The following is a 27,449-nucleotide window of genomic DNA, read 5'->3' as shown; positions in this document are numbered from 1 at the left end:
TTTTCAAATTAAAATGACGTGCTTTGCTAATTTGTGGTTTTATGTTTTTTATATATATGGAGAGAGAGAGATCGGTGAAAGAAAAGAGGAGGTGGCAGTATCATTGTCCACTCTCTCTTATATGTTTTTGGTTGTGAGAAGAAATAAAGAAGTGAGAAAGAGTTTAAGAAGAGAAAAAATGATGAGAAATATAATAGATTTGATGGATTGTTTGGTATAAGAGAAAGAGAGAAGAAATAGAAGAGAAATAAGTGTGTTGTCTCTAACTCTAACTCTTTTGTTTGGTTGAAGAGAAAGTGAGAAGATAGAAGTGAGATTATTTTTGAAATGACAAAAATATCACTACTAAAAAAACCAAAATATAAATATGAGATAAAAATACGGGTAATTGTGGAAAGTGAAAAAAAAAAAGACACTCCCTGCAATTTCTTCGCATGAATGCGAAGATTGGAAAAAGTGAGTGGGCCCCACAAAATGTAGTCTCTCTTCATAGTCTCTCTCTTATTCCAAACAGGGTGGATTGCAAGTTTCTTCCATATTTCTCTCGTCTGTGTCTCTCGCTTCACAAAATCATGCATACCAAACACATGCATAAAGAGGGGCTATGTTGCTCGGGTGCGGGTATGGTACCGGTATCCGGTACTGGTACCGGTACGGGGTACGTTATTTTTAGAAAAACTAAGGTACGGGTACGTCCCTATAATTTTTTTAAAAAAATATAATTATATATATATATATATATATATATATATATATATATATATATATATATATATATAGAGTTATATTGTTAAAACAAATAATTAAACAAAAAAAATATCACACCACACTTTAAATGTAATTTAAATTGTTCGAAACATCAAAATATGAAATTAAAAACCAAATAGCTCAAAAAGAGTCAATTATTTCGCTCTTCATCGTCACTAAAAAGAGTGACATCTAGTTAGATTCACCGTGAGAAAGACCAACAATTTCAAGAATATCAACTATATATTAAATAAATTTCATTCATCAATGGCTTCTTTGAGAGAAGACGAAGATTGATATGAATAAAAACTCGATCTTCATCTCTCTTTGAATATTCCTTTTCAATGAATGAGTGAATAATTCCGGCGGCTACTTTGTTATTGTTTTTTAGCAATAATTGCTACTTTTATATTATAAACAAATAAAAAGCGTAAATCTTCCTATAAAAAATAAACTAATAATAAAAGAAAAAGGAGAAAAAAAATCGTGTTTTTTTGAATTGGTGTACCACGCGTGTACCCATTGCAAAAAACAAAAAAAAATAGGTACGGCATCGGTGCGTACCGGGGGAGTACTATACGCGTACCGGTACCCGGTACATACCCGGTACCGGTATTCGGTCTAAAATGGAGTACCCATGCAACATAGGGGGCTGGGCTTTGGAGAATTCTCTCCCCTCCCCAATGTTTTCTCCAAATTTTCATTTTTCTCCTTCGATAAAAATTCCGGAACACGTTTTTTGATTTTTTTATGTCCATTAAAAATAATATTTGAACTAGGAAAATTTCATAAAATAAGTTCCAAAATTTTTATTAAAGGATAAAAATGGAAATTTGGCGGGGGGAGCAAAGACTTTTTCGGGCTTTTTTGACAAGCCAGATCTAAAAAACACTTCTTCAAAAAAAACTATTATTAATAAAAAAAAAAAACTAGAGACACTGAGACAGTATTTTGGCGCTTTTCTTTCTTTCTTTCTTTCTTTCTTTCACACATCAATGGCTTCCGCAAAACGCAATTTCACATACGAAGAAGATGATGAACCAATTCATCTCAAGAAACCAAAGCAACAACTTCCTTCACCACCAGTTCTTCTCAATTCCGCAGACTGTGATTTAGGTAATTCATTCATTCATTCTTTTTTTTTTTTTTTTTTTTGCATGTTTATTTAATTTTAGTGTTTGAATTAAACATTGATTTTATTATATTAGATTTCAATATTGAATGCAATGGAGTTGTTGGATATGGTCTTAATGAAGAAGGATTTGGTTATTGTTGGTCTGGTGCTAGAGCTACTGTTGGTATAACAAAAGGTAGATATTGTTTTGGTTGCATCGTTGTTTCTTCACAACGCGTTGATACCGATGATACTGAGCTTGATCAGCATAATTTATGTCGTCTTGGTGTTTCGAGAGGCGATGATGCTGTTGGAGCTCTTGGTGAGACTAAAAACAGTTTTGGTTTTGGTGGTACTGGAAAGTTTTCGAATTCGGGGAATTTTTTTAATTTTGGTGATAGGTTTGGTGTTGGTGATATAATTGTTTGTTGCATTGATCTTGAGAGTAAACCATTTGGTTCTATTGGTTTCTTGAAGAATGGTAAATGGTTGGGTACTGCGTTTCAATTTGATGTCGATTCTTTAGGTCTTGGAGTGGCGGATTCGCCTTTGGGATTGGGACTTTTTCCGCATGTTCTGTTGAAAAATGTTGTGGTTCAGATGCAGTTTAGTGTTGAACAAGGACTTGTTCCTCTAGAAGGGTTCAGACCTTGGGCCTTGGCTGTTACTGATGGGAACGCGGTAATAGGACCTTCGTTGTCTGATCCAAAGGATTGTGAATTGATTATGATGGTGGGGTTACCGGCTTCAGGAAAGACTACGTGGGCTGAAAAATGGGTGAGAGATCACCCGGAAAAGCGTTATGTTTTGCTTGGCACAAACTTAATTCTTGAACAGATGAAGGTAGGTTAGTTTACCTGGTGACTATTTTGTGTAAGAAAAAATTCAATTGATCCTATGTTCCTGACAACAAAAGAACAACAAGATCAATAAACCAAATGCGGAAAATAGGAACTTAAACAATTACCTCCGGCCATTGTTATAGTGTTGTGAATGCACAATCTTTGAGTCTTCTAAGCTCTTACTCTCAACTATATAGATGGTGTATATATTTCTGAATAATGGAATGAGAGCAAGCTTAGGGACCAAAGACTATTATATATGCTTGATTCTACCATCAAGAATAAACAAGTCATTACCACCCAATTAATTGTCATTAATCTTATGACTAATTAGCAATCAAAACTTTCATAACCTATGGACCATTAAAAGTGAGGTTTTATTAACAATAATTTGTAAAGTAAAACCGATAAATTATTACATTCTCCCACTTGGTCCATAGGATCTAATAATTGGCCTAAATAAGTTAACAGGCACCTTCCTTAAGAAACAAACATGTGAATCATAGTGATAGTTCCTCTAAAAGCGAGTATTATCATTTATGTATTACGACATATTTAATTACTCAAGTATATACTTAATGTGGTAACAATAAAACTTAATGAATAAACAATATGTTTATTCTTGGTCCAAAATGAAATATATTTTCTCAAAACTAAAGTGCGCATGAATATGAGAAAATAACATAATATATAAGAGTTTTATTAATAAACTGAATGTATACAATCATAAAGTGGAACCAAACTCAAATATAACTTAAAGAATAAACTTATAACATTTATGTTTATTCAAGTTCCAAACTTAAACGATATTTCTCAAAATCAAATTTGTACGTACACTTTAGAACTTAAAACATGAGAAAATATCATACATAGAGTTTCATAAAACAAAATTGTTCTTACAACAAAAACCAAATATAGGAACAGAGTCCCATTTTTCTACACGGTCCTTAAATTTTGACGGTGGCATGCCTTTAGTCAAAGGATCGGCAATCATCAATTCAGTACTAATATGATCAATAATAATTATTTGATCCTTAATGCGCTCCCTTACGGCTAAATACTTGATGTCGATATACTTAATTTGACTTCTAATTTTGTTATTTCTAGCCATAAAATCGCGGTTGAATTGTCACAATGTATCTTTAGTGGTCTAAAATTGAGTTTACAATTTTAAACCCAAAATGAAACTCTTCATTCATACACCATGTGATGTAGTCTCAAACAAATATACAAACTAACAAAATATGAACTTAGCTTCCATTGTGGAAGTTACGGTCAAGGTCTGCTTTGCGCTTTTTGAAGAAACAACTTCACTGGCTAACATGAAAATGTAACCGGATGCTCATTTTCTTAAGTCAACGCAATCCACAACCTCTAAATTAGAGTAACCTTTGACCTCTAAAATTTTAGTTCGCATATACATAGACATGTAGTCTTTGGTTCCTTGAAGGTACCTAGTTACTTTATATGCAGCTTTCCAGTGTTCCATATCTGGATTACTCTAATATCTGTTTCACATTCCGATTGCAAATGCAATGTCAGACCGTGTGCGAACCTGAGCATACATTAGGCTTCCACCAGCGGAAGCATATGGAATATTAAGCATTTGTTCCCTCTCAAAATTATTCTTAGGGAATTGGCTCAAATTAAACTTATCGCCCTTCACAATGGGAGCCATACTCGGTGAACAATCTTTCATCCAAAATCTTTCTAAAATTTTGTTGATATATAGGTTTCTTGTGATAGACCTATAACTCATCGAGATCTATCTCTATGGATCTTGATGTCAATGACATAAGATGCCTCACCCATATCCTTCATATCAAAATTTTTAAAGAGAAATTATTTCACCTCATGTAGAAAACCTTTATCATTGGTAGCAAGTAAAATGTCATCCACATATAAAATAAGAAAACAAATTTTACTCCCACTAACCTTCTGGTATATACATTGATCCATGGGATTTTCAACAAATCCAAATGAAGAAACTATCCCATGAAATTTAAGATACCATTGACGGGATGTTTGTTTCAAACCATATATGAATTTCTTAAGCTTGCAAACCAAGTGCTCACCATCATTAGAGAAGAAACCTTCAGGTTGTTTTATATACACCTCCTCCTCTAAATCACCACTAAGAAAGGTTGTTTTCACATCCATTTGGTGCAACTCAAGGTCAAAATATGCAACCAATGCCAAGATGACACGAAGAGAATCCTTCTTAGATACAGGAGAAAAAGTCTCTATGTAATCTATTCTCTCCTTTTGAGTAAATCCCTTAGCAACGAGTCTAGCCTTGTATCTCTCAATGTTACCTAATGAATCCCTTTTGGTTTTAAATACTAATTCCCAACCAATTGCCTTCATCCCATTAGGTAACTCTACAAGATCCCAAACACCGTTGTTTTCATGGAATTCATCTCATCTTTCATGGCATCATACCACAAATTTGACTCTTTGCAACTCAAGGCTTGTGAAAGTTTTCAGGATCATTCTCAACTCCAATGTTATAGTCAGATTCTTGTAGATACACAATGTAATCACTAGAAATAGCTGATTTTCTTGTCCTAGTAGACCTTCTTAATGTTTGATCAACATTTTCTTGTGGATTATGTTGTTCAACTAATTGCTCATCATTTTCATGAATCTGATGATCAATTTGATCTACTGGAATATCAACATTTTGGGGAATCTTAATGATTGGTGGTTGATCAACATCCATTTGAACTTCAGGGATATTGTGAACAACAACCAATCTATCACTCGAAACTGAAGGTTGGGACTCTATATGATCATGCACAGAAACTTTGTTTCTGATTTAATCACTCCCACTAATCAAGTGATCTTCAAGAAACTTTGCATTTCTGGACTCCACAATCCTAGTTGTGTAAGATGGACAATAAAATTTATAACCTTTAGACCTTTCGGCATATCCAATGAAATACCCACTAATGGTCCTCAGGTCTAGTTTCTTCTCTCGTGGTTTATAAATCCTAACCTCAGACGGACATCCCTAAACGCGCATATGTCGCAAACCCGGTTTCCAACCTTTAAGTAATTCAAAAGATGTCCTTGGGACAGCCTTGGATGGAACCCGATTGAGAATATACACACTCGTCTTTAGTGCTTCATTCCACAAGATTTAGGAATATTAGAGTTGTTAACCATACTCCGCACTATGTCCAATAAAGTTCGGTTTCTTCTTTCTTCAACACCATTTTGGTTCGGAGAACCGGGCACGGTATATTGGGCAACAATCCCATGTTCTTGAAGAAACTTAGCATATGGACAAGGTGCTTGTCCATTTTCAGTGTATCTACCATAGTATTCAACACCCCGATCAGATCTCACAATTTTTATTTGTTTTCCACATTGGTTCTCAACTTCTACCTTAAAGGCTTTGAAGGCATCCAATGCTTCATTTTATTATAAAGCAAATAAATATTCATATATCGTGAGTAATCATCTATGAAGGTGATAAAATATTTCTTACCATGTGCATACATATCTAGACAACATATGTTTGTATGAATTATTTCTAATATGCTTGAACTTCTAATGGCACCCTTCTTGGAAACGTTGGTCTGCTTTCCCTTAATGCAGTCAACACAAGTTTCAAAGTCAGCAAAATCTAGAGTATTAAGTACCCCATATTTTACTAGCCTTTTAATTCTCTCTATGAAGATATGTTATAATCTCCGATGCCATAACATAGAAGAATTCTAGTTAATATTACACCGCTTAATGCCAATTTGAACATGCATTGAACTATAAATGGATTCATTTTGTAAATTAATACCATAAAGACCATCAGACAATATACCATTCCCCACACGTTCCGAATTATAAAACAATTCAAATGACGTGTCTTTAAAATGAAAGGAATATCCAAAAGGTACAAGTCTAGAAACTAAAATCAAGTTTCATGAGAAACTTGGTACATAAAAGGTCCTTTCTAATTTCAAAACAAAACCATTATTCAGAATTAAAATGCAAGTTCCAATAGTCTCCACATGTAAGCCCATCCTGCTTCCTGATAGGACAGTTTGCTCACTTCCTACTGGCTTTCTTAAGTCTTGCATACCTTGCAAGGAGTTTGTTATATGGATTGTTGATCCATAATCAATCCACCAGGTGTTTATATTAACGTCAGCCATATTAGATTCATAACTAACAAGAGAGAATGAATTACCTTTGAGCTCAAAACTTTATGTTTGATATTAGAATAAACAATAGATTTATAAGCTGAAAAATTCCAAAGACTCGTGTCAAATTTTTTGAGACATATATATTATCTGTAATGTATGTATTACCAATGTAAACATACCCAAAAATAAATCTTGTAACATAAAATTACCTGCGGGCTAAATTTTAATGTGATAAGATTTATTTAAACTTTACGATAGAATTTTCAAATTACATACACAACAACATACTTTACGTGCATAAAATAATTTGTTTTTCTATCCAAAATTATACTTTATGATAAAACTATCAAATTATATACCAATTCATAATTCCTGCGGGTAAGTTATGAAAATAATTTGACATTCTATCCTAATTAACCATACAAATATAATGAAAATTCCTGTAGGATAAAATTCACTATATCACGTATAATTAATCACAAAGTTATGTCTAATTCTTTATGTGACCATAAGAAAACTTTAGAAAATAATTTTAATTAATTAAGGGTGCTGTGGCTAATCCAAAACCAATTAAAATTATAAAAGTCACTAGACATAATAACTGAATTATATGAGAGAATAAATTTATGTATATCATGATGATAAAATCCTCATATACAATTGCAAAACTAAAATATAATTGAACCATCATATGCAGTTGTATTACTACATAATACTATCTATCTGATTTATTTATGCATAAACTCATATCAAAATAGTAAAGCATAATTACTTAATTAATCAGAAAAGATAATATTCAATGTATAAAAGCGCAATACAACAACATTATAAAGAATTTGTTACCTGTTCCAGTGGTCCTGAAGCTAATCTTTTGATTGAATGGACCTGTGTTCGAATTCCTGAATATCTATTTTGCTGTATCATTTTTTTTTTTTTTTTTTTTCTCTTTAAAATTCCAGTTTAGCGTATATATATTATTAACGCAGGAGAATATACAGAAATAAAGACATGGCCTGATGGTAACAACAGTTGATAGACACAAGGGGTACGCGGGTTCATTTCCCGTATCCTGCAATCCCTTTTTATTTATTTATTTTCTTTATTTTACTGTTCATCTTCATCCTTAAGCGGGTCAGTTTGACCCAGTTATTGACCCAGTTACGACCCAAACTAAAACCCGGTTCGTTCTATGAGCTTTAGACACAGTTTTCATCATTTTAAATCATAGAAAACACATAAAATAATAGATTACGAAATTTTAATGATGTTTAGAAATATAATGTTCTAAAACACAAAAACAAACCATAAAAATACCGAATATGGAAGAACTAATATGAAACAAGGCAGAGGCAGTCGAAAGGCTCTGATACCAAATGTAAGAAAAAATTCAATTGATCCTATGTTCCTGACAACAAAAGAACAACAAGATCAATAAACCAAATGCGGAAAATAGGAACTTAAACAATTACCTCCGGCCATTGTTATAGTGTTGTGAATGCACAATCTTTGAGTCTTCTAAGCTCTTACTCTCAACTATATAGATGGTGTATATATTTCTGAATAATGGAATGAGAGCAAGCTTAGGGACCAAAGACTATTATATATGCTTGATTCTACCATCAAGAATAAACAAGCCATTACCACCCAATTAATTGTCATTAATCTTATGACTAATTAGCAATCAAAACTTTCATAACCTATGGACCATTAAAAGTGAGGTTTTATTAACAATAATTTGTAAAGTAAAACCGATAAATTATTACATTTTGTGGTTATCATTTTTCTATCTTTAATTTTGGCTTAACCTAATGTTGTTTAGGTTCCTGGACTGTTGCGGAAAAACAACTATGGTGAAAGGTTTGATCGTTTGATGGACAAGGCAACTGCGATGTTCAATGTAATTCTGTCCAGGGCGGCTAATGTACCTCGCAATTATATAATCGATCAGACAAATGTGTACAAAAATGCACGCAGGCATAAGCTTAAACCATTTGCTGACTATCAAAAGGTAGCAATATATCTATTTGTTTGTTGGAGCTTGGAAGATGAATATAATATAGTTTTGGTAATATAAGCTTTTGTCTATTCCAGATTGCTGTTGTCGTGTTCCCAAAGCCAGAAGAGCTCAAAAGACGATCTGAGAAAAGATTCGTAGCAATGGGAAAAGAAGTTCCGGCTGATGCTTTGAATAACATGATAGGTATTTTTATTTTTCCCTTTAATTTTTATCTGCTGGTGTTTAGTTTTTCATTTCACTTAACTTCTTAAAGTCTTCTTATGCATATTCTGTTATTTTATTGCCATGGCAGCTAATTATGTTCTACCTAAAAGCAAGGATACGCCTCATTCAGATGAGTATTTTGATCAGGTACTTAGTAACCTCCTCTGCTATTTTTTCATGTGGTTCTCAAATTATTAATCATGACATTACTAAAGCTTAATTTGTATTTCAAGGTTCTGTTTGTTGAACTGAATCGCGACGAGTCTCAGAAATATCTGGATCAGATGAAACAAGATATTCCATTTGTATCTAATAACAGTCCACATACATTATCGTGCAAAGGTTCTTTGCAGTATTCTGCCGGATCTGCATTGCAAAATCAAGGAAATTTGACAGGTTTTTATATACTCACAGTTGTTTTAATACCTTGCTTTCTTTTTAATTTTTAATAATTCTGATGTTGATGCACTTTTACTCTCAGGCAGTGACATTCACCGGCGGGTCGCTCATTCTCCTACCTCTCCATCAGACTATGGGATGCCTAATCAAGTTAATCAGGTCATCCTATATTAAAACTTTTTATGAACTTGCAAACTTTTTCATCTTTGTTATTATATCTGTGGCAACAATGCTGATTCCTATCTCAGGTCAATGCAGGCGGTCATATGATTGAACCTTGTCCCAGTATGAATCCATTGTTGGGAGGATATTCCAATGATGAAGCATCTCATTTTCCTAGAGAGTATGCCGGTTACAGTCGAACTTATAATGCCATTCCTACTGGTGATATCGGGGCTTACGGAAACGCTGTTTTGGGTAGCCAATACAGGCCAAACATAGCAGGGAACAATATGGATTTTCACGGAAGACCGTATGTTGAATACGGAAATTTCCAGCCTTCGAATTATAGTACTTATGGAAGACCTTCTGTTGAATACAGAGATTTCCTGCCTGACCTGCATACACCTGTACCAGCCACATGTAGTTACTCTTATAATTTCTCTCCTTTCAATTTATTTTTTAATTAATGCAATAATAATTTGTTGGTTGTTACTATTACATTTCAGCTTCGCTTCCCCTGTATGTGGAACCGACTCTAAGACCTCGACATGGAGGATTACCTAATAACATGCCGTACTCAGGGAGATATGGCGAACCGACTCTAAGACCTCGCCATGGAGGATTACCTGATAGCATGCCATACTCAGGGAGATATGCGGAACCGACTCTAAGACCTCAACATGGAGGATTACCTGATAACATGCCGTACTCTGGGAGATATGTGGAACCGACTCTAAGACCTCGACATGGAGGATTACCTGATAATATGCCGTACTCAGGGGGATATGTGGAACCAACTCCAAGACCTCGACATGGAGGATTACCTGATAACATGCCGTACTCTGGGAGATATTCTTCTCAACATCCAAAATACTATCCCTGAACTTGACCATTTTGTAATTATGGATATATGTTCAGGTTTTGGATATCTTGTTCCATTTTATTGAGGGAGTAGGAGAGAAAAAATCGAAGAGTTTGTAAACATGGATCCATCTCTGTGTTTCGGGTATCTGTTCATATTAGTTGTCGGAACACTAACTACCGAATGAGTGTCTACCAGGCCAGAGATGCGGTGTCTATTAGTTCTCTGTTGCTGAAACTGAATCGTTTTCCTGCAAAATTCTTTATGTTTCTTGTATAAGAGTATGTTGTAAAATGGTTTACTGAGTTTTAAAAAATAGGAAAACGAATTTTTTCAAAAATCGCAACGAAACTATTATTGGCTGAGTCGCGTACTAGGTCGCTTTCTTTAAGACGTTTCGCGGAACTACTCGAAGAAGTGCACTGTAGTATATCAACCGCGAAGTCCCCAGGATAAAACAGCCGTTTTCAATGAAAATACCGATAAACTACTGCACTGTAGTATCGGCCAGAATAACACCAAGTATGGTCGAAATTTCGAACCACTCTAATTGATATACGAATATCAATTCTACGGCAACAACCGTTCAAATTTTGAAACAACAAAAATTAATTTCGAAGAAGAAAATGAGAGAAGGAAAGAAGCAGTTTTCTCAGAATGCACATTTAACATTTAACATGTGCGAATTAAGGGACACACTAAAAGAAATTTAAATTCAAAAATTTCTTTTTCTTAGTATTAAAAAATTAATATATCACCCAAGCCCAAGCCCGGCCCGAACCGGCCGGTCGGCGTCGGCGGCGCGCGTGATATTCGACACTGTGTGTGGTCTCCCTTTCTTACAAAAGTGGGTACCCCAAGGGCACACCCTTGGTTGCCAACTTGTGATATATAAACACTACCAAGTAGTGTGATTTTTCCAATGTGGGACTCAAAGAGCCTTTTTTCAATTCACACTACACATGGTTCTAACAAATGTGTTTACTTCAATACCAAGTTTCCTCTAATTCTTCATCATGTTCCAACAGAGTATACACAGAATCGCTTGCATACAGAAATGGATTCTTTCATTTTGTTATATGACTGTCTTGTTAAAGTTCTCCATCTCTCCATATATATATTTACAAGTTTTAATAGGTTCTACTAGGAACTTACCCGTGCATCCGCACGGGACGCGCGTTCCGCGCGTTCAAGTCGAGTGATTTGTTTATTTTTATATGTTTAATAAAGATACAAAAATATCGTTGTTTAATTTAATGAAATTATAAAAATCTTAATTATTGCTTAATTTAATAAATTGAAATATTAAAATATTAAAAAGTAGTTAAATATAAAGGCAGATATTATAAAATAAACACACTTATACAATATATTTAATAAGTTATAACTTGTGCACAAGTAGTGAGATATTTGTATTCTCTCATGGGTTGCACATGTCGTGCGTTAATGTATCTAAAAAGGCAATTTATCAAAATAACAGTATTATATTTTGATAGTATTAATATTAATTAGAAAAGTGAAATATCTTTTAAGTAGTAAATAAAATGAGAAGTGTGTTGGGATTATATAGTAATAATAAAATTAAAATAACACTCTATGTTGCAATTATTAAGTTAAAAAATGCTCTGTAAAAAAAAAAGTTAAAAAATGCTCAAATATTTTTTTATTGAAGTATAATAATTTGAAAGAAGAAAAATAATAATAATAAAAAAAAAAACAAAAACTTGATTAAGAAATATTTATGTTTATAATTAAAAAATATATATAATAGTTATTTAAATTTTTTATCGGCAACAACATGTTCCTCGTGTATAATAGTAAATTTAAAATTTTCATCAGCAACAACTTGTGTCCCATGTATAATAGTTAATTAACTATTTTTCATCAGCAAAAATTTAGTCCGCGTGTATAATAATTAAGGAATAGTTTTCACCGACAACAACTTGTTCTCTGTGTCTTCAAAAAAACATGTTCTCCGTCTATAGTTGTTATTTAAATTTTTTATCAGCAACAACTTGTTTCTCAATTATAGTTAATTTAAACTTTTTCACCAGCAACAATGTGTTCACCGTGCATAGTAGTTATTTAAATATTTTCATCAACAACAATGTGTTTCCCATGTATAATAGTTGATAATTTGTACCCAAAAAAAATAGTTGATAACTTGTTCTCTATGTATAATAATTATTTAAATTTTCATCAGCACCATCTTATTCATCGTGTATAATAATTAATTTTAATAATTTTTTATAGTTATTTTAAATTTTTCATCAGCAACAATTTGTTCCCCGTGTATAATAGTTAATAACTTTTTTTTTGAAGGAATAGTTAATAACTTGTTCCCCGTGTATATATAGTAATATTTCAATTTTCATCTGCAACAACTTGTTCCCTGTGTATAATAGTTAATTTAGAATTTTCACCGACAACAATTTGTTTTTCGTGTATAATAGTTAAAATTGAAAACTGGAAATTTAGAAGGATCAAAGTTAGAAATAATAGCTTTAAAACTAAAATTAAATTTGTTCGGTAAATCTTACTTTTTTTTTTTTTATAAAAAAAGGTTAAAAGTTATTTTTTATTTTTTTATAATAAGGTTAAAAGATATGTTTGATAATATATTATATTTTTTCTTAAAATATAGAAGCTATTTTTTTCTTAGTAGAACTTTTAAAAATTGGTTGTTTGGCCTAGCTTCTTACTTCTAAGAAAAAAGAAGAGAAAAAATTAGGTCAAACGGTACCTAAAAATATAATTTTGCCTAATTTTTTTTTGGCTTAACTACATATTTGGTCCCTTACGTTTATTTTAGGTTTCAATTTGGTCCCTTACGTTTAAAAAGTATCAATTTGGTCCCTTACGTTTATTTTAGGTTTCAAGTTAGTCATTTCCGTTAGTTTTGTCACTTTCAACGTTTGAACAGTACACGTGTCACTGTGTCCAAGTGCCACGTGTCAGTCCACATATGCAAATTGACTGCCACATGTGACAAAATTGACGGAAAGGACTAACTTGAAACCTAAAATAAACGTAAGGGACCAAATTGATACTTTTTAAACGTAAGGGACCAAATTGAAACCTAAAATAAACGTAAGGGACCAAATGTGTAGTTAAGCCTTTTTTTTATTAATAACTTGTTTTGTGTACAATATTTATTTTTGATTTTCTATGAGTGGTCAAGTGTATAATAGTTATTTCAAAATATTAATTATTTTTTTATTAACGATAATTGTCCCGTGTATAGTAGTGACTTTAGAATATTTATCAAAGTCAACTTTTGTTTTTATCGAAGACAAAGACAACTTCTCGTGTGTATAATAATTAATTTAAATTTTGACATAAGTTATCCTGTGTATATATATCCCGTATTTTTTTGACAATAATAAATATTTGTTTTGTATTTTTGCAATTTGTTCGTACTATTGGCGTATATAAATTAAATTCTTTTTGATGTTACATGGGAAATTGATAATATTTTATTGAATGATCGTGTAAAATTATTTTACACTGTAAATGTATCTCCATTAAACTCTATAATTTTTTTCTGTGGAAGTTTTTCTCTGACCATAATATTCTTATATTATATTAAATTAATTGTATTTAAAATTGATAATTAACTTAACTTAATTGAATTAAAAATTAACTTTTGTTTTAAGTCCATATATATATATATATATATATATATATTTTTTTATAAGCTTACAATCTACTCATTTGATAATTTCTTTCTCTCTCTTCAACTAAGAAATTTTGTAAGGCTCTCTCCTACAAACAAACCCTAGCCGCCGGCAACCCTTAAATCCCTCCAACTTGGTTTTGTTACCATCAAATCTCATCTTTATCATCCTGTTAAACGTTATTCTTCATAATTTTTCTCTTATGTTTTTTTTTTTTCTAAGAGTGGTGGTTATCATTTTTTTAGATCTAGAGATCGTTCATCAAACACCACTTTTTGAAAAATCATCACCATAAAAAAACTCTCCTCCTTCTCCTCTACAAAACCCACAAAGAAAAATTAAGATCGGAATATTTTGCAAATAACCACCGCGCCGGAAATTGTATCCACCGCGCCGGAAATTGTCACCGCCCCGCCGGAAAAAAATAAATAACTGTTTCTGTTATTGCTACATCTCATGCTATTTATTTTGTTCTTTCATCTTTATATCTGAAGATGTCTTCTTTGTCTGAGTTCCTGCTACAATTTTCATTTTTAGTTTTTTGGAAAAAAAATGTAAGTCTATATTTGGATTTAACAAAAGTAACAATAACTATACTGAAGTTACAAACTCAACTTGTCTGGATCTATTCCTCTATTTCTTTCTAGATCTATTCTTTTCAATACAATACATCAATGCCATTTTTTTGTTTGAAATCTACTAAGCTTTCTTTTTTCTTTTTTTCTGCAACATATTTTTTTTCTTTCTGCAACATATTTTTTTTTTGTTTTCTTTCAAGCTAAAAATGTTAGTGGTTGTTTTTATTCTTTAGAAAATTGAATATTAATAGTGAAAAACAATACAGTATTGAATGTTAGTAATTTTTTTTTTTTACCTGAATCAAATATTGGTTCTTGTTTTCTCCTCATAGTTGTAGCCTTTATGTTTCATGGAAACAAAAAAGAAATTATTGCATTGATTAGTGAAATATCTTAATAAGAAAAATAAATAGATATGGTTTGATCTTTTTTTTTTTTATATATTTTGCCTATTATATTTTTTATTTATTTTTTCATATAAGAAAAAGTTCATATTTGGCCTATTTTTGTCTTTCATCTTTCTATTCTTTTACAACAAACAGTATCAAAGCTATATATATATTTTTTTCATCTTAAATTTATTTTGTTCCAAATCTACAATACCTTTATGTAAATCTACCATAAATCTAAGAAAGTTTGTGTTATAGAGAATATCATACCTTTATGTATAATCTGTTGTGGTAATGAAAATGAACCTAAAGAGAAAAACGGTAGTGTTAAACATGATATGAAGAATATAAGCTATCTTTATTTATTATTAACTTACATACATGTATCTATAGTAAGGTTAGATAAATGAATAAATTTATTTACCCATGTACTTCTTCTTCGATAACAACGATAGATGTTCCTGCAAAATAAAATTTATGTTAGTTAGTAAAATAGAGTTGAGATAAAAATAGAAAGAGAGAAGAGAAGAAGATGGAAAACAAAACCAGAGAAAGGTGAGATAATGAAATTGAAATGAGATAGTGTAAGGATAATGAAGCATTTGAAATTCAAATACAAAAAAGAGTGGGAATTAAAAAGAGTATTTTGTGAAGGACACAGTCCCATCGGTCAGCAAAAGCTAAGGAAAGTAAAAAAAAAGTGTATTTCCTTGTACTTTAACTTAGATTTGTTTAAGTCAAAGAAATAAATGAGCTTAGTCTAAACTGCCCTCACAAATGCTGACGTGGAAGGCTAAATGAGTGGGATAGAAATGAGAAATCCTCATGATGTTATTTTCTCAAGTTATATATGGATTAGAATTTGTGAGACATATACTCAACCACAAAAGCCAATGTGAGACTTCTAACACACCCCTCACGTCCAGAACTGAACAAGCTGGAACGTGAAATCAACAACAACGGGTGACCCAAATATGGGAGGTCTCCACAACAAACAACAAATGGATCTAGGATAGACTCTGATACCATATTAGAATTTGTGAGGCCCATACTCAACCACAAAAGCTAGCTTGAAAGTTGAGGTTTGCACTACACTTATAAAAGCTATCTTTAGCTTATCTCTAGTCAATGTGAGACTTCTAACAGATTCGCTTGATTAATATATGTGCAGGGAAAAATACACAATGCATGCTAAGAAACATCAACATTGGGAGAGTTTAGATCTTTTATATTGAACTGTTAGAAACAGGAGGGAATGCGCATGCAATGCATGCTTAGAAACATCACCGTTGACAAGTTTATGCCACAATTGAGATCCAAAGTACAATTTGTCACTAATCTTTGACCATGGGGTCCTAACTCCTAACATGTGGTTTAGACATGGTCAAGTTTCCAACGTTATTAAGAATAACAATCCAAAATTTGTTGAAAAGACAAAAAAGAATAGGGGATGCAACATTTGGTTTTGACAAGGAAATTGGGACCAGTACATGTGATTAGCTAGGGGTGTAGGTGGGCCGGATTGGATTGAGTTTGGCCAAAACCAAAACCCAAACCACATATGGTACTCCGGGTTGAGTTTAGTAAAATAACCACCCGTTATAACATTGGGCCGGGTTGGATAAATCCACTAATTTCTGGGTTGGATTGGGTTGGTTGTGGGTTACCCAAATTATTTTTCTATTTTTTTTTTATATTAAATATCTAAATGTTGAATCATCATATTTTTTCATAAAAAATAACTCAATCAATGTATTTTCTTGAAAAATAGGGTAATTTTTTTCACTATAAAAAATAATCACTTTTTTTTTTGTGTAAATCTACTAATTTACGGGTTGGATAGCGTGTTATCCAAATGATTTTTTTGCTTTTTTTAATATTAAATGACTAAACCATGAATCACTATATTTGTTTATAGAAATTATTCAATTTTTTAAAATTTTAAAAAAATAATGCGATGAATTATCATATTTGTTCATAAAAATTATTCAATCTTTTTTATTTTCGTAAAAAATAGTATAACTCATTTTCAATATAAAAATATTTAATAATCAAATGAAAAAATCTTTAGTATTTTCATATAAAAAATTCAAAAAACATAGCACCAGTGGGTTAGTGGGTTTTTTGGCTTGGGTCCGGTTTTACCCGAAACCCGATTATTTTAATGGGTTTTTCATTTTTGAAATCCATATCCACCCACTTGCCCGACCCAACCCACTTTTTTGGGTTGGATTGAGTGAGTTTGACCGGGTCGACCGGATTTGCCCAACCCATGTACACCCCTATGAGTAGCTTCACTAGACCGAAGTTGAACTGCACCAATTGCTACAAAAAGGAATAATAGAAAGGTTTGGTTATATAAGTCTTAATTATTTTCATTATGCATGTACTGAATTTGTGCACCTGTTTAATGTTTTCACCCATATCCCTGCATATATTTACTTCACATAACAATCCATATGATGAAATGTCTAAGTGTTAGTGGGCCACTTTTAAGTTGAAAATGAAAGCAAAGAGGAACTTTAATATTCAATATTCATATCAATATACTGGGTATCAGTTGCCACAAAGGAGAATAACAAAGTGCATGATATGATTATAGTATATAGAAGTTGACAAGTCATGTTGGAAAAAAATTAATGAACCTGAGCCAAGAATAAAGGAATAAGTAGTGAAGTTGCTATGAATTGAGGAGACATGGTCATGGTAGCTGTTTAACTAGACTATATTACTTCGGAGAGTTATAGGTGTAACAGATTCAATGTATGCTTTTTTTGTTTGTTTGCCATTCCATCTTTTGATACATGGAGCTGTAATTTTGGGATTTAAGCTAAACTTAACACATCATATGCACAAGAGAATAGTGTAGATTCAAGTCAGGTTGGCCCAAGGGTAAGGCTACTAAAGCGTTCATATAGTAAAATTTACTTTAAGTTTCACTTACTTTTAAAAATTATTGAGCCGACCCTGATTCAAGTTATTAAGTATGACACTTTCCACTTAAAAAAGTCAAGTGTAACTCGTCGACAAAGATAAGAAATGAGGTGAGAAAATCATATAAAAATGAAGAATAAAAATAATACAAGTTAACTTTAAAACTCAATATAGTGTCGAGTATGCTTGAGACTTGTGAATAGGTTGGTTATTGTCTTAAATTGAGTGGTTAATGAGCTTGATAAATTATTCGGAAGAATCTAAATTCAAATTATAATTAAAAAATTGTTTTTCAAATTACTTTGAATTATTAACTTTTTTTCCTTTGAAAATATGATGATTAATACATACCGTACAAAATTAGTTCAATTTTACAAAACTTTAACATTTAACTTCTTTTTTTATTATTTTTTGGACAAGACTTTATTTAACTTCTAAAAATTCAAAATTTTAAGCAGGATGAATTACGTATCATAAACTTTTTTTTAAGGTTTAGCCTAACTTTTTAAATGTTTGGTTTAACCTTTAAAAGTCTATCGCCTGGTCTATTTCTCAAGCTAACCATTTCTTTCACAAACCAATTCAAATTAACTATTTTGAGACTGGCTTATCAAAAAAAAAAAAACTATTTTGAGACTGTTTGGTTTTGAAAGATTGAGCAAAGATGAAAGGATTTTCCATCTTTGCTCAATTTCATAAAGTGAAAGGATTGATAAATTTTAAGTGAATCCCGCATTATTTATGCATCGACCCAAATTATAGAAAAAACATGAATATATTCATACATCATTTTTTTTTATTCATATGTCTTTTATGAAAAGAACTAAAGATATTAATAAAGAGAAAGGGAAAAAATTATTGGTAAGCACTCTGGTACAATTCACAGTAGAGTTGTATTGGATTCTTACTCATCTATTAGTTTTCTTTAATTTGGGCGCACGTTAAAAAACAATGGCGTTTTATTGAGTTTTTTTTGTCAAGTAATTTAATAGTTAGAAATTCACTTCTTCTCAAATAAGTGTGAGATTCTAGATTCGATATTCAATCCTACATATAAAATACATTAAGTTATGCCCATGTAGGCATTAGTCTTCTCCTTATGTACGTTTATCTCTTAAATTAACACTAAAAAAGAAATAAATGGAATAAACTCCAACTCTTAATTTTATTTTTATTTTTTTAGCTTTTACCACAAATTTAATTTGGTTCAGATATCAGTTCTGGCATCAATTTGTTTCAACCTCTCTCAATTGCAATTGCGGAAAACTATGATCCACCCTACTAAATTCAGCGTTAATTACTACCAAACCTATTAGTAACTCTCAATTTATTTATCCGCTATAAATTAGTCTCCTAATTTACTATTTCCATCTCCACATGAGAGCATCCATCCCTCACACTAGCCAAGGACATGATTAAGGGGGTCTACCCAACTTTCCAGTTTCCACTTACAGTTACATTACATATCTTCACTCATTAACCAACCAACCCTAAATGGACCATCCACTCAGCACCTCATGTGATTCTAGGTGAAGTTTCACATTCTCTCAAGTTAATAACCGAAATTAATCAACATACAGTACATTGTACACCTTAAAGCCACCTGTACCTGTACCTCATATCAATGTCTTGGATAACTATATTAAAGTAAAACCTCCTAGATTCCTTGAATATAATAACCTAAAATTGACTCAATACAGTGATTCATAAAAAATATATGAATTTCATTATATGAGAGTAAAAATAAAATAAAAAAGCATACCAACTTTTTAGGTTGGATTTGTATGTTTTCTGTGTATGCACTAAAGATTGTCTTTGGTTATTGTGTGTATAACAGGACCACCCCCCCTTTCCTCTCCTATTATTCCATGCCTTTTTCCTTACTCTAAAAAGTCCTATAAACCCCACATGAACACTCTGTCCAAATCCCTCTTCCACATTTTCCTTTTCATCAATCTTACTTCAAACTTTCTTTATCAATTATCATCCATATTCCAAACTCACTTATGGCTTTCATTTTCTTGTTAGTGATCCTTTTCAAGTGAAAGTTTATAGTATTAATCATAATTGTATTGTAGCAAATGGGGGAAAGTAATTTTCTCTTGGAATTGGTGTTTAATTTCAACTTGTTATGTAAAGAAATATTTGATTTTTTCTCAGTTGTTTCTTCAAATCCTCTGTTTTCATGCATTGTTTCATTATGGACTTTGGTTCTTATTTATTTGCCTTATTCATTCTTCAAAATAGTTTTCTCACCAGTTTTGATTCTCACTGGGATTCTGTTGGTTATAATACTTCGCTTTGGTTCTATTCAGAGATTTAACAGTGAAGCAAAGGGAAATTTGGGAGAATCAGAATCTGTTACTAATGAAGAAAACCGAGATGAGAAACAGGGGAAAACAGGGGAACAAGTGGAAATTGATTCTCTCGACCAAATTTTCAAGTCGGTCTCAAGAAATTCTGAAGAAAAGTTGAAATCTGAAATGGGTTTTGAATCAAACTCGTTTCTTGATGAGTCTTTCGTTGAATGGAACGTGAAAGCGCCATTGGAGGTTATATATGAAGGTGAAGAAACAGAGGATGTTCATGTTTCTAATGAGAATTGTGTTTCAGGAATTTTGAGGCACTCTTCTTTATCACGTTATTATCCTGAATCAGACTCGGATAGTTCATCGGAGAATGAGTTTCCGGCAATGGAGAATTGGGACTCGCCGGAAAACATGTGTTATAGGTGGGATGAAGAAGACAGAGAAGGGTTAATTGAGATAGCTCTTGATGGTTGTAAGAAGAAAGTGTTGGGATTTCAGTTTGAGGAAGAGAATATGATCGAAATCGACATTTCTCCGACGAAGCGGAGGGAGTTTTCCGGCGATGAGGAGCTGTTTTCTGGTGAGATTAGTTGTAACTAATGTGAGGTTTAAGAAAGATTAACATAGTAGTGTATTATTATCATGTGATTTGTTTGGGGATAAGTGAATAGGTTTAGAGATTTGGAATTGTATTGGGTTTTGTCATGGTATGCCTCTTTTGGATGTGGTATCTTTGAGGTATTCTATCTATCTAAGCTTCAAGTGCAATTAATCAACCTAATTTTACACATTTAGTTGAATCATTTTTAGTTTTATATTGTTTTTGCATAATTTCATTTTTAATAACATAGAGGGTTTAAGTTCAATGAGGGAATAATTAATCGGAAATTAAACGAGGGGTGGAAATTTCCATTACATCAGGAAGTAAAAACTCTTTAAATTGCACCAAACATGTTTCAAATAAGACCATCTCATACTCCATCATACATCCATGATTCGTCAAAGCATATGCACATATGTTTGCTTCACGATAGGAATGATGAACGACAACTTCTCACTCAAGCGCAACAAGAGATCAGCCAGAAGGGATATTTTTCTCGTTAGAGGTGATATGTTGCACCACCACCAAAGAATCAACACACACTTCCACCTGTAAAGTTCAATCGTCTAGCCTGACAAGAGCAAAACCACTAAACCATTTACCATCACTCCATCGAATAACATCATCGCATCAAATACAATCTGATGACGTTCGGGGGTTGTTGTTGTTGATTTGGGGGTAGGAAATGGTGCGTTTGGAGATTTGTTAGATCTAATTTGATGGTGGAGATTTGTTTATGCACCATGCATAAGTTTATTCCTTATGTATAATAACTCTTCTCCATAATAATGTTGATTCCCAATCCGACATTGACCATACATTTTTCTATGTATTTTTTAAGAAAAATGTTAAAAGGAACACACACTTATATATCTAATAAATATATATATTTGCACTAGTATTTATATGGCGAGTAGTATTTTTAAATATCAACTTCATTCTTTAGAAATTTGGGGACTTGTAGCATATTGAGGTGCCTAAAAAGAATCCATCCAAAAGATGAATGAAGTTTATGGTTTGCATTAGGGAGATATTGGGTGAGATATTCTTCCATGGACCCAAAAATTTGGACCACATTCTTGGTCACACACACAAGAAAAGTAAATGTGGAAAAAGTAATAATAAAATAATATATAATTTTTTAAATGATTAAATTATTTGTTGTGTTTGAGTGTGTGATCAAATTTAATTTTTTGGTCTAATGACCACATAAGAATAACTCCGGATTAGGTGTTGGGAGTGGGCCTAAAGTAATGTGTTCAATGTGAAATATTTGATGGTTCAGGCCCGGTTTTGAGGGTGGGCAAGCAGGCCCACAACCCAGGGCCTCATTTTTTTGGGGTCTCTATTTTATTTTGAAGCCCACAACTCAAAGAATTGGTTAAGTATTTGTCCAGAGATATTGTAACATAAAATACTACTTGGTGTAGTGGTGCACACGTTGTTCCGAAGATGACAACATGCTAAGGTCGCAAGTTTGATTCTTACTTGTTTCATTTTGTGTTTTATTTTATTTCATTTTAAGAAATCTAAAAATTTAAAGAAATGTTGTTATGGAAAATTGAAACCATTTTTTAATTTTTCACCACCAGTTTAATCTGGTTCGGGGGTCAGTTCTGGCATCAAGTGGTTCCAGTCCCCTCCCGATCGCAGTTGCTGGGAATCGAACTGCGGTCCTCCCTACCAAGTTCAAGGTCCGAACATTACACAAATTATTTCAATTTTTTTAAGAAATGATGAATTTTTCTATAAAAAGAATATCTCTATTAGCTTATAAATAACTTCGCTATTGTTCCAAATAAAACTTCATTGTTTTATTTTAAAAAACTACATTTTGTTATTTCTTTAAATAAAAGATTACTTGTTTTTAAAAATTATCGATTCATTTTTAATGATATATCACTTAATTTTTTTTATTTATCGGCTATATTTTAACGCTATAGAATAACCTTTTCTTTATGTTACTTACATGGATAAATGACTATTTTTGATGTTGTTAATACTATTTACAATTTAAATAAATGATGTTCTTTGTAATTTTTTATTTTATTAGGGGTCCATTTTTATTATTTGTCCCGGACCTCCAAAATATCGGAATCGGCCCTGATTACTTTCTTATGGTGGAGAATATATAAGCCTAACAATCCCAACTTTGAGTTTGAACTTAAAAAACATATTTGAATACAACTATTTTGGTTTTTTATTATATGCATACATTTTGGAACGTATGATCCGAAGCATAGTGAGTTCAGAATTTATCTTCCAAAATAGAAGTCGACTCCGGATTGTACAATCCGAAGCAGATCAAATAAGGGTATTTTTGAGTTTTTGGGATCTTGAGAGCAATATGAGGGGCCTAAAGAGCAACAAACATAATTTCTCTTCCACCTGGGGCTTCTTCACTATCTACAATGTTAGGATTATCTTTATATTTCAAATGAAATTGTTGATTTTGTTTAGACAGCAAACGACATAATTGTAAACGTTTGAGATATTGAAAAAGAAGATTAATTTATATGCACCGGTGATATAATTTTCTTTAGAGTGTATTGGATTGGATGTGGCACTTATACCGTGTTTAACATTTACATTAGGTAAAAAAATCAGTTTTTTACATAAGATAAGATTCCCAAAGTTTAGACGTTGATTAATATTACTTTTAAAAAAATATCTAAAAGAATACATTACTTTTGAGAATATTTTTTCAACTTCATCAATCTAACTTCAACACAACAAGTGTTTTATCCATACAAACATATAAAAATGCATAACATACATGAACAGCCAGAAAAAGAAAAAAAATCCATGTGAAATAATTATAAATATTCTCCGTGGGGAAGTAATTTATAGTCACTAGCGGGCCAGGCAAGCGCGTTCCGCACCTGCCTGTGTCTAACTTATGTAAAAAAAAAATGTCTTATGTTATTGTGAGTTTGTTAATAAAAAAAATTTGTTGCTACTAAAAAAATCAAGGGTATTGTTGGTATTATTATTAAGGATTATTTTAAATTATAATGAAGGGCAAAATGGACCAAAAAAATGTCAGCCCAAACTCCCCTATCCCTTTATATATTGTTATAGATAACATTTTATAGTCAAGAGATAACTTCCGAAATTCTCCGTGGGGAAGTAATTTATAGTCATAACATTTTATAATTTAGATCTTTAGGATAAAAAATATTAATAATTATAAATATTCCATGTGAAATACACTAATATGGTACAAAACTTTGATTTTCGAATGAATTTAGCGACAATTGTGGGCATAATTTAGACGCATTTCATATTAATTTAAGACAAAGTACGTATCGGGAACGAATTGCATACAAAATAAGTTCTGTCCAAAATTGATTAAAATAGATTTTGGACTAATTTAAGACAACCAAATAATTGTAATTTTTATTTTGTACCGATTAAATTTGTTATTCCGTGTGCAAAATGTAGGAAAGAATGTATTAAAGTGCATATTGTTATCATAATAATTTATGATATTTTAAGTGAAGAACAAGCAAAAGTAGGCATAAAGCATAAAAATGTGCCTTAAAGTGGAGAGATGATGTTCTAGTCCAAATAAACTTTGATCTAAATATTTCATTTAATATTTATTTATCTTATATTATTTTTTGCTGATAGAAGTTTAGAGTGAGGAGATTATAATCCAAGAAGAGAAAAAAAAAATTGACTAACATTTTGAAAAGCATTTATAATTTTTTTTAAGACTCATAACCAGCTTAAAAATTGACTAATTTGAAAACACTAATCTACCTGTTCATTTGCTCAAAAACAATTATATTTGTCTATTCCAATGACACTAGATAAATAATCTAAATTTCTGATCCCGCAACTGTATTTGAGAGAGGATTGAAACCACTTGATGTCAAAACTCGCTCAAACTTTGGACTACTGTGACCCCCTTCTCCTAGGAACACAGAGTGAAAACCAAAATAATAATAATAATAATAATCTTTTTTTTTTTGCAAAAGGACTGTTAAGTTGACGTTCTTCGAATAAATCGGTCGTTAAGCTCGACAGGTTCTTTTACTTGAGTGTAGGTGGAGGATTGGTGGTGGTGACAAGATACACGTCATGTCTGATCCTTGGTTACGTGGGAATGGAGAACGCTGAATCCCGTCGCCTCAACCTGAAGGAGTGTAGGGATGACAATTTGACTCATACCCAGAGGGTACCCGCAAAAATTACTCACAACGGGTAGGGTAAAAACCCGCATTTTGGGTACGGGCACGGGTATGGGTAATTACCCGCAAAAATGAACGGGTATGGGTGCGGGTACGGGTACCTTAGTACCCACCCCGCCCCATACCGCCATACCCGCATAATATTTATTTATTTATTTTATTTATATTATTATATTATAATATATGTAAATCAATTTAAAGCAATACAACTCTACTAAACTATTACATATTTTTAATAAAAATGTTTATTTATAACGTAATATAAAAATAATGTGAATATTTAATATAAATATGAACTTTTAACATAAGGTTAGTAATAATTTTATTTATAATTTTCATTAGTCAATATTAAAATTTTTGAAATTTTTTTCATTCTATCAAAATTATATGATATTTTATAATTGATCAATTTATTTTTAGTAAAAATGCGGGTAACGTGTATGGGTACCTAGATACCCATAGGGTATGGGGACGGGGGCAAAAGTTGTTACCCGCGCGGGTATGGGGATGGGTACGGATATTTTTTCAATCCGCGGGTATGGGGATGGATACTATAGTACCCTACCCATACCCTACCCATTGTGATTCCTAAAGGAGTGTATAACTTACTTGTTAGAGACCTGATGATAGATAACTCTATAAAGCTTGGAATGTGACTAAAATTCGTATGTTATTCATAGTCCGGGTGGCAGAGAGGATTATTGCGACACCTCTCATTGGGTCGATTTGTGTGGATAAAATGGTTTGGCAGGAGGAACGAAATGGCTGTTACTCTGTCAAATCCGGATACAAACTTCCTATGAAGTGTATTTTCTGCAATGATAAATATCATGTGGAGGGTAATTGGAAATAAATATGGAAAGCGCGTCATCTTCTTTGGCGATTATGTAGGGGATGCCTTCCAACAAGGTGTCAGTTATTAGAACGTAATGTGGATTGTGATGTTCATCGTCCATTATGTGAAGATGAGGTAGAAGATGATGTACACACTTTTTTCACCCGCGCTTCTGCTCAATCTAGTTGGCAAGCAGCTGGATTGTCATCTGTCTTGGGTTCCGCATCTTGTTAGCAAGGTAGTGCGGCAGATAGAGTATTTGCCTTGTGTCGGAATGAGAATTACACTACTATAGGTAGAGTGGCTATGCTGCTTTGGAGTATATGGCATAACCGAAATGATAAAATTTGGAATGATAATTTTAGCAGTCCAAACCAAGTTGGTCGGGCTGCGTTTGATCATTGGAATGAGTGGTTTGTAGTCCATAAGTTGCGAAGTAATGATGATCATGCTGTTCCGGTTGTAAGCACAAATCGTTGGGAAAAACCTCGTATAGGATGGTTAAAGTGCAATATAGATGCAACATTTTTTGTCGGCGCAGGAAGATGGGTGCTTGCTTTCGTAATAATTCTGGTGAGTTTATATATAGCTGAAATGACGCAGTTGATGGATAATTTTCGCAAGTGAACGAATTACCACGTAGTAATAAAAATATCGATCCACAGGGATTGTGTGATCAAACTAGTCCAATAGTGCTCATAAACATTATGCAAGAAATACACATAAATTGGGGGTATGTGGAGTGATGAATTGTTAGAAAACGTGCTTTGATATAATGGAAAAGCGAGGTAGAATCATCGGAATCGCCTAGTCTATAGCTAAACCACATGCAATCTACTATATCATAGGAATCTACTCAAGTGTTCACAACTAGATCGACAAATTAGTGAATCGCAATCTCTTGTCAAAATCCACTCTATTCGTTGTCGATACTCCCCCGATCTCTCGGGCGGAAGCTACCTACAACGAATGATATTAACGCGCGTCAATCGTTCGCTACACTCTATGTCTCAATCTCTCGACCGGAAACACTCGAGCGCTCAATGCAATTCAGTTCAGAAATCAAATCAATACTCTCGCACGTGACTTAACTTGAAATCATTACAACACTAATGAAGGATTATAAAGCATTAAGCATCGAATTGCATTAAATCAACACTATGAACAGAGTAGATTCTTACACATATAGCAGATTACAACTGATCCATCTACATCCTAGACTATCCTAGATCCTACCTCCAAAAAAGCCTAGCTCCTCATCTCCCTTCGTTCGCGTCCTAGCTTCGATGTCAAGGCTTGTGAATCCATGCTATCGATGTGCTTGGAGCTATCCTCTGGAGTCTTGAATCCCAATCTTGAAGTTTCCAAACCCAGAATGTAGATCAAATTTGCAGAATTTTCCAACCCTCTAACAGAATTATGCAGAAACCATATA

The 27,449-nt window shown here is 32.5% G+C and overlaps 4 protein-coding genes across 4 annotated transcripts; 3 read left to right on the top strand and 1 right to left on the bottom strand.

The window, feature by feature from the left end:
* Positions 1 to 1,742: 1,742 nt before the first annotated feature.
* On the top strand, positions 1,743 to 2,713 carry LOC123904501 (heterogeneous nuclear ribonucleoprotein U-like protein 1). Its single transcript, XM_045954159.1, has 2 exons — positions 1,743 to 1,863; positions 1,956 to 2,713. The coding sequence occupies exons 1-2, from the start codon at positions 1,743 to 1,745 to the stop codon at positions 2,711 to 2,713; spliced, it is 879 nt and encodes a 292-aa protein (XP_045810115.1).
* Positions 2,714 to 9,728: 7,015 nt separating this feature from the next.
* Positions 9,729 to 10,760, top strand: LOC123905542. Its single transcript, XM_045955190.1, has 2 exons — positions 9,729 to 10,053; positions 10,140 to 10,760. The coding sequence occupies exons 1-2, from the start codon at positions 9,738 to 9,740 to the stop codon at positions 10,514 to 10,516; spliced, it is 693 nt and encodes a 230-aa protein (XP_045811146.1). The 5' UTR covers positions 9,729 to 9,737; the 3' UTR covers positions 10,517 to 10,760.
* Positions 10,761 to 14,188: 3,428 nt separating this feature from the next.
* LOC123905541 lies at positions 14,189 to 15,903 on the bottom strand. The gene is made up of 4 exons (XM_045955189.1): positions 15,564 to 15,903; positions 15,410 to 15,445; positions 15,047 to 15,100; positions 14,189 to 14,687 (listed from the first exon to the last, which is right to left on the bottom strand). The coding sequence occupies exons 1-4, from the start codon at positions 15,739 to 15,741 to the stop codon at positions 14,632 to 14,634; spliced, it is 324 nt and encodes a 107-aa protein (XP_045811145.1). The 5' UTR covers positions 15,742 to 15,903; the 3' UTR covers positions 14,189 to 14,631.
* Positions 15,904 to 19,890: 3,987 nt separating this feature from the next.
* LOC123905540 lies at positions 19,891 to 21,170 on the top strand. The gene has a single exon (XM_045955188.1). It carries the CDS (start codon positions 20,155 to 20,157, stop codon positions 20,980 to 20,982), a length of 828 nt encoding a protein of 275 aa, XP_045811144.1. The 5' UTR covers positions 19,891 to 20,154; the 3' UTR covers positions 20,983 to 21,170.
* Positions 21,171 to 27,449: the final 6,279 nt, after the last annotated feature.

The sequence above is a fragment of the Trifolium pratense genome, linkage group LG2, assembly GCF_020283565.1.
Source record: "Trifolium pratense cultivar HEN17-A07 linkage group LG2, ARS_RC_1.1, whole genome shotgun sequence".
Taxonomy (NCBI): Eukaryota; Viridiplantae; Streptophyta; class Magnoliopsida; order Fabales; family Fabaceae; genus Trifolium; species Trifolium pratense.
This window is presented reverse-complemented; position numbering and strand designations above follow the sequence as displayed.

Bases quoted from the DNA above. Each gene is read 5' to 3' on its own strand.
- LOC123904501 (XM_045954159.1), top strand. From the start codon at position 1,743: ATGGCTTCCGCAAAACGCAATTTCACATACGAAGAAGATGATGAACCA. The intron at 1,864-1,955 runs GTAATTCATTCA...TTATTATATTAG, and splicing joins TTCCGCAGACTGTGATTTAG to ATTTCAATATTGAATGCAAT.
- LOC123905542 (XM_045955190.1), top strand. From the start codon at position 9,738: ATGATTGAACCTTGTCCCAGTATGAATCCATTGTTGGGAGGATATTCC. The intron at 10,054-10,139 runs GTAGTTACTCTT...ATTACATTTCAG, and splicing joins TACACCTGTACCAGCCACAT to CTTCGCTTCCCCTGTATGTG.
- LOC123905541 (XM_045955189.1), bottom strand. From the start codon at position 15,741: ATGCTTCATTATCCTTACACTATCTCATTTCAATTTCATTATCTCACC. The intron at 15,446-15,563 runs GTAAATAAATTT...TTTTCTCTTTAG, and splicing joins ATCGAAGAAGAAGTACATGG to GTTCATTTTCATTACCACAA. The intron at 15,101-15,409 runs GTATGATATTCT...TTTTGTTTCCAT, and splicing joins ACAACAGATTATACATAAAG to GAAACATAAAGGCTACAACT.
- LOC123905540 (XM_045955188.1), top strand. From the start codon at position 20,155: ATGGGGGAAAGTAATTTTCTCTTGGAATTGGTGTTTAATTTCAACTTG.